At 40.3% G+C, this 6,795-nt stretch overlaps 1 protein-coding gene across 1 annotated transcript; it reads left to right on the top strand.

Moving 5' to 3' along the window:
• The first annotated feature begins 1,747 nt into the window (after nucleotides 1–1,747).
• LOC147638719 (uncharacterized) lies at nucleotides 1,748–5,710 on the top strand. The gene is made up of 11 exons (XM_086798803.1): nucleotides 1,748–2,187; nucleotides 2,243–2,250; nucleotides 2,385–2,485; nucleotides 2,571–2,702; nucleotides 2,778–3,090; nucleotides 3,490–3,747; nucleotides 3,845–4,135; nucleotides 4,219–4,469; nucleotides 4,551–4,625; nucleotides 4,730–5,112; nucleotides 5,189–5,710. The coding sequence occupies exons 1-11, from the start codon at nucleotides 1,748–1,750 to the stop codon at nucleotides 5,316–5,318; spliced, it is 2,382 nt and encodes a 793-aa protein (XP_086654929.1). The 3' UTR covers nucleotides 5,319–5,710.
• The last annotated feature ends 1,085 nt before the right edge of the window (nucleotides 5,711–6,795 follow it).

The following is a 6,795-nucleotide window of genomic DNA, read 5'->3' as shown; positions in this document are numbered from 1 at the left end:
AGCCCATGTTGGTGAATTAAGTGGAAAAAAGTACAGCTTGTTTGAGGATTGATTTTTGAAAAGAAAAAATTTAAAATTCCTCTGCAAGCTTGTTGCAAAACTGCACACTCCCTCCACCTACATGGGAGCTTGACCTTTTAGTGAGTGACTTGGAGGAGGGGTGAGGTGCTTTTGTGTAGGGCAGCAAGTGTGGTTTCTTAACCTCCTTAGTAAGGCAGTTTCTTAACCTCATGGATGACCTTTTCTCCCTCCAAAGGCTCCCCAAAAATCCTGCCTATTAATCGAGCATACATCTCACTTATACTACTACACTCATGCCCTCTGCCTAAATGGTGCATGTTCACACTATCCTCAGTTGAGGCTCACAAACAGGAGCTGCCCTTAAAAAGGACGGATAAAATACTCACACCCACACTATTTCGCCAGCGAAATAGTGTGTGTGAGTGTGTTTGTGCGCTCGCATGGCAATAGAGGTGCGGCCTAAACCTTAGACCAGATTTCCCAGCACTCGATGTTCATAAGCTCATTTTCAATCGTAGCATTCCACATGATAAATCCAATTCAAGTGACACAAGGATACTCCACCTCTCATAGCGGGCATGGCGATCCTCTTGATAATCATAGTCTCTCCTATGATAGATATTCTAGATGGATGAGGATGCCACCACACACACAAGATCTCATTTTGTATTGATAAGGATACATATTTGCACTTGTATCCATCACTATGATAAGGAGATGATGTATTTGCACATGTATCCATCACTATGATGATGTTGTTGCTCTCTTGATGATGATGATATGATAGACAATCAAAAAGACACACCCACACTATTTCGCCAGCGAAATAGTGTTTGTGTGTGTTTTTGTGGTAGCCAAAACTCATACAGACTATTTCGCCTTTTCATAGTTGTAGGATTATGTCGTGATGGCCAAGCTCAGAAGATTATCAAAAACACACACACACACTCATTGCAGATTATCAAAAACACACACACACACTATTTCGCCAGCGAAATAGTGTTTGTGTGTGTTTTTGTGGTAACTAAAACACACACATACACTATTTCGCCAGCGAAATAGTGTATGTGTGTGTTCTTGTGAGCATACCTATCTACAATGTGGAAACCTTCCCAACTTGGTGTACACATCCATCCTCCACTCATCCTCCACTCAATGCAATGTGGAAAGGTATTTGTGATGAAGACTTTTTCGATTTCGCATGTATGTGTTATGAAATTTTTCTTATGCCTTGAAATTTCCTCGTTTTGGTTAATTGAGGTGCATGAATGCCTTGAAATTTGTGAATTTGTCTTATGCAACTCTGAATGCATGTAATGTCAAGTGTTTTTCCATCCTTATGTATTTCGCTGGCGAAATAGTGTTGCAAAGAACAATGTCTTGTATAATCACTTGCTCTTAATGTCTTTTGTAGTCACCTGCTCTTGGAAAAAGGAAGACATCAACGGCCAAGAATGTGGGAAGAAAGCGAAAATCTCCACCTACTAGTGATGGCAGTGAAAAGACCATTGAAATGGCAGAGAGTGGTCAAGGGAGTCACATTCAAAAGGAAGTTAGCAAAGAAGCTGGAGACAAAGTTCTAACTGAGCCTTTCATACCGATTCAACAACAGGTTGATGCTTCTAGTGACAAGGATGAGAAAGATGTGGATGATCTTATTCCACAATCCATCATCAAGCCACATGGGTCTGAGTTCATAGACAGCTTGGCACTTAATCAGGGTTCCATGCCTCCATTGATCCCTCTGTGTAGATGCTTGGTCAACGAGAGGGTGCGAGAGCTTCGAAAAGATCTCTCATTGTTAAAGAAGGTTTTTGAAGAGGAAGGATATTTGATGATGAAAGGTATGTTTGTTCTCTCCATAAATCTACCAGATGGCAGCACAAAGGATGTGGATGAAGATATCATGAAGACATGGGATAAAAACTGGCAGCTTGTCAATGCAGAGTTTGAGGAGGAGATTGCATCTAAAGATGAGTGGTCTATGTTAAGTGGAAAGATGTTTTATGTTTGGGAGGGAAATCACAGGACCGCTTCTTGGCTTGAGAGCATCAAGGAGATGTATCGTAATGATAAGAAGAGACATGTTCGAGTTATGGCGCAATTCATTGTGCCTAATCAACAAGATGAGATGAGGCTTATCGCTGCACTTCAAAGAATAAACATGTGAGTATTCAACATTTTGTATATTCAACATTGTATTTATGGTTGTTTTGATTAGTTCTTATGGTTGTTTCTATTTATTTCATGAAGAATGAATGAAGAGGCTATTGTAAAGACAAACCTCAAAGATTACTTATTCCATACAAGCACGGTTTGCTCTCTTGATCCATCTAATTTCACTGACTCCTTCACGGAAGAAGATAAGAGGTCAATGGAGAAGGCCAGGTCTAGGGAGGCACAATCTGGAAGGCGAGTTTGGTATCCTCTCACTCAAGCTATTCTTGGACCCATTGTATATGGCGTAAGTACTTAATAAAGGTGGTTAAGAATGTTACTTTGCTATCTTTGTCATTAAGTGTTTTTTTAATGGCTGTTATTTTTTGAAGAATAAATGGAAATCAGATTTAGAATTGGCAATTAAGAAGATTCCCTCAAGCTTGGCAAAGGATGAGCGTATTAAGGCTGAGACACTAGCTAGGAGGAGTGTCGTCAAATCCTATAATAGAAGGATGACACGGGTTTGTATCTTCTGCTTTTGGTTCTTTGGCATCACAATCATTTCTTCTTCTAATTCTTTTCTGTTGGTGGCACAGAATCTTTCGGTGGTAAATCCATCTAATTCAGAGGAGTGGTTCAATGTATTATGGAAGCTACCCTTTGAGGATGAGAAGTTTAAGATCTCAATTGAGAAACTTTATGCCATTTCTAGTGCTGCTTGTTCCCAAAATCTCAAGCTGAAAATGTTAAAGATGTTAGGTGCAGATGAGAACTTTCGGCAGAGCTATGGTATGCCACTTGGAGATCACCACTACATTCCTTGGCTTGCAAAGGAGGTTTGGATGGATCAAGTATTGGAGGATGCCACACGGCTTCTACACCAAGTGGTAGATTCTACTCAGGGGGTGAATAAGGTGGAGCTACCTGCCGATGTGCACATAGAGACTTACTTTGCAGATATTGTAAACCGTTATAGAGGAGTGCTGTTTTATGAACTCCAGAAAGAGATGAGTGTGGCAACTCCGTCGGCCAAGCATGTGGATCTAAAAAACTCCTCAAGACGGTTAGTTTATAGGTAATTCTCTTTTTTCATTGTTTCTTGAAATCTTATGAATCGTGTTTATTTTTTAGTTGATTTATTATATCTCTTTTGTAGGTTTTTAATGCATCTAATAGCCAAGAAAACAATCAATGGTCTGCCTGACATATGCAAGGCTTGGGTTGTGATTTCTCCTCCAACCTATAGTATGTATACCTCTTCCATCTTTCGTGAAGGTAAAGATCCTAATGGAGTCTTTATCTTGACGGATTGGGAGAGAAAGCATTGCCCTTGGTGGATTGACATGAAGAAAGGAGAGTGCCTAGAGGAGGAGAAGGAGAGATACCTTCAACATTTAAAAGGAGAATGCAAATCTGATTCTGGGTCATCAGGTGAGATGTCAGAGGAGCAAAGGAAGAAAATGGAGGCAGAGTTGAAATCTATCAAAGAGAGAGAAGAGCTAGAGATGCATGCTTTGGGAAAAAACAAGGGGCGTCCCTCTCAAAAAAAGGGAGATGTAATAAAAGGTAACATTGGGTTCTTCTGGACTGTATTTAAATATTTGTTTTTAATAGTTTTCTGGATTTTATTAATTTGTTTTTTTGTTGGACATACTATCTATAGACACCCGTAATTTGGAGAGTCCTATAGCACACAAGACAAGTACCAAGGGAGCTATGGTGTATGCTCCACTTTCTAGCTTTTTGTTCGTGGAGAAGCATGGAGTCAAAAATCATTCGAAGGTTTGGATTTACGATTACATAGTGCTTGGAAAAGAGTTTGCATCCGGAAACTTCAATGAGGGGTTTGCTTTTATGAGGGAGTTTTATGTGCGTTTGGGTGGAGATCCAAAGATGAGAAATTCCAAGCCAAGTAGTTGGAGTGTTGACCTTACTTTCATTGATCTTCCTACTGGTAAAACTTTTTTGATGTATACTCCTTTTTTGTGATGGTGTTTGTGTAAAAGGAACTTGCTGATATACATGATTAATATGCAGGTTTGCCTATTCATGGGTTTCAAGGTATTCCACAATGGAATGTCCTTACAGATGACCACATGAAGTTCTCTCTATTGGCGGCATCATGTGTTATGGATGATATGGGATGGGTCTTAGTGTTTTGCTTGAGTTCTTCTCTTGTTTCTGTGGAGCGCTTTGCAAAGCGTACAGGCTTGGAGCTAGGTTTCAGATGGATTATGGAGAGCTCTGAGTCATTATCTCTGCTACAAAAGCATGGACATATGCAAAAGGTTTAAGTCTATTCACTTGAATGTTAATTCTTGCTATTTGTCATCTAATATTGTGTTGTTTTTTCTTTGTTGCCTGTATAGGTGAATGTATTTTATGCTTTGGCATTCCACAAGAGGGGAAAGGATCCTCCTTTCAATAGTGAGAGTGCATTAAAGGTTGGATGACACTTTCAGTACTTATTAGGAGTGCATTGAATTTAAATGATTGGAGGTTACTTTTGAATGTGATCACTTGATACTATGTGTATTTCAATTTGTAGGTGGGAAATATTTTGCAGCAGGACCTCTCTTGTGAGATTATTGGTCATTACTTACCTTCAAGCAATAGAGCACGACGTGGTGGAAAAAGTGGTAGTTGGCGAGGGATTCTAGAGAGGAGTCCCTCTCATATGCTTATGTTTACTGAGGCTCTTTGCCCACGAACAGGTACAATATTGGAGTTGGGGGCTGGGACAGGGCCTATATTAAAGGCATCTATGCACACCGGCCGTGGTTGCTTGGTCATTGATAATGATGAGGAGATATGCAAGGATTACCTTTCACCATATATAGAGGAGATCTATGGCACAAAAAAGGTGGCAGACCTTGGAGAAAGTGACACATCCTCTGGTGATTATGAAGTGCATGATGCACCATCCGACTAGTAAGTAAAACATGCATGTCTTTCTATTACATTTTTCTTTTCTCTTTTTCTTTGATGTTGTCATGGAAGTTTAAAGTGAGTTACCATGTTATGCAGAGGCAATGGCAATACACATGACAAGCACCACTGTGGATGATCGATCATTGGGACGGGAGAAACGTAGGAGAAGGTGTATTTTTCTTGATGATGAAGCAAATGAGAAGTAGTCTTTTGCATAGCGCTATTTTTGGATTATGTGGATTCATGCTTTCCTGCCCCCCCACACAGACTCATAGCTTCATTTTTTGAGCTTGATAGATGATGTATTACTTGACTCTTGTATTAGGTGGATTGCAGGTCTATGTCATAAAGGATTCACAAGCCATTCTCTTGTTTTGTTGGTACTTTTTGTAGCTTGATGATTAATGTTTTTCTGTAGCTTCATAAGATACATGAGTATGTTTGAGGCTAGAGATGTTAGAACCCTGAAATCATGCACATCGCATGAATTTGGTTCTCACTTGAACTAAAGAACAATGAACCTTCTTGTTGGCAACTTAGATGATTTAATATCACATTCATGGACCTTTACTAAAATTGCACATAGTCCTAGACATGATGAAATTTGCCCAATATATCTCTTAAATCCATCTATAATACTTTTGTTGATGATGCGTTTTTCAAAATTTTTCTCTGTGTTGACTACAAACATGTAACAAGGACCTAATTGTTTGCCTATTTATTTCCAAGCAGCCAACCAGTTAAAGCATATTCTTGTGGCTCCTCTTTTAGGAGGTATTGTATTTCATAGGGAAATAAGGTTTTATTATTATCTCGGAATTGTTGCTCATAAAATACCCTTGCTCGCAACGCTCATTGGTTTACGCTCATTGTATTGACGCACCCCCTCAAGAGTGAGCCCAAACCCTTCAATTTGCGTATGCTTGTCAGTCACTTGCTCATCTCGAACTGCTTGCCTAAATGCTGCTACATGGTCATATGGATCTCCCAACCCTTCATACTTCTTTACCTGTTTCTGAAGAGTTGATGGTCTTACTCGTCTTGAATACTCATCATCGGGCCTACAGCCTCTCACTCTTAGTGGGAACTGTTCCTCTCTTTGGTAAGATGGTCCACATGCATCCCAAATTAGTGTGGGTCCCCTATTACCTGCCTCACCAACCCCCTCCAAAGATCTTGTTACCCGCATTTCAGGAGGTGCATTTATGGGAGGCCGAGTTGGCTCCCCTACCCTCCGATTGTCATAGTGAGAGAAACGTTGCTGTGGTGTGATCTGTGGTCGCACTTTTGGTGTAGGATAATATCTTGGTGCTAGAGTTGGGCTACTTGCAGTGGTCCACTTTGATGTTGAGGGTCCCTCTCTAGTGAACTCTCGTAGGGGAGGAGCAACAATTTCTCCAAGAAAGGCTGTCTCTCCTGGTTTAGCTGTATTACTTGAGAACACTTCCATAAATAATGGTTGTCCTCTCCACGTGAGCTCACGAATCTCCTTCTAATCTAAGGTTCGGTATTCATTGGCCCATTTATCAAACGATTCGGTTCTTGTATCCTGCAAGCTTCTCGACTACCACCACAAGTGCTAGAGGAAGATCTAGCTCTGGCAATCTAGTTGTGGCATAATATCCTTCTAAAAAGAGTCCTTATAGACCTCTTGAAGTGGGTCATCCTGAAAGACCTTTGTCA

Source organism: Cibotium barometz, chromosome 5 (assembly GCF_041138505.1).
Source record: "Cibotium barometz isolate CiBa-2024 chromosome 5, ASM4113850v1, whole genome shotgun sequence".
NCBI classification, from domain to species: domain Eukaryota; kingdom Viridiplantae; phylum Streptophyta; class Polypodiopsida; order Cyatheales; family Cibotiaceae; genus Cibotium; species Cibotium barometz.
This window is presented reverse-complemented; position numbering and strand designations above follow the sequence as displayed.

What these genes read in the sequence shown, in the direction of transcription:
- LOC147638719 (XM_086798803.1), top strand. Translation starts at nt 1,748, where the DNA reads ATGCCTCCATTGATCCCTCTGTGTAGATGCTTGGTCAACGAGAGGGTG. An exon ending in AAAGGGAGATGTAATAAAAG is followed by an intron (nt 3,748 to 3,844) that starts GTAACATTGGGT and finishes TACTATCTATAG; the next exon opens with ACACCCGTAATTTGGAGAGT. An exon ending in TTTCATTGATCTTCCTACTG is followed by an intron (nt 4,136 to 4,218) that starts GTAAAACTTTTT and finishes ATTAATATGCAG; the next exon opens with GTTTGCCTATTCATGGGTTT.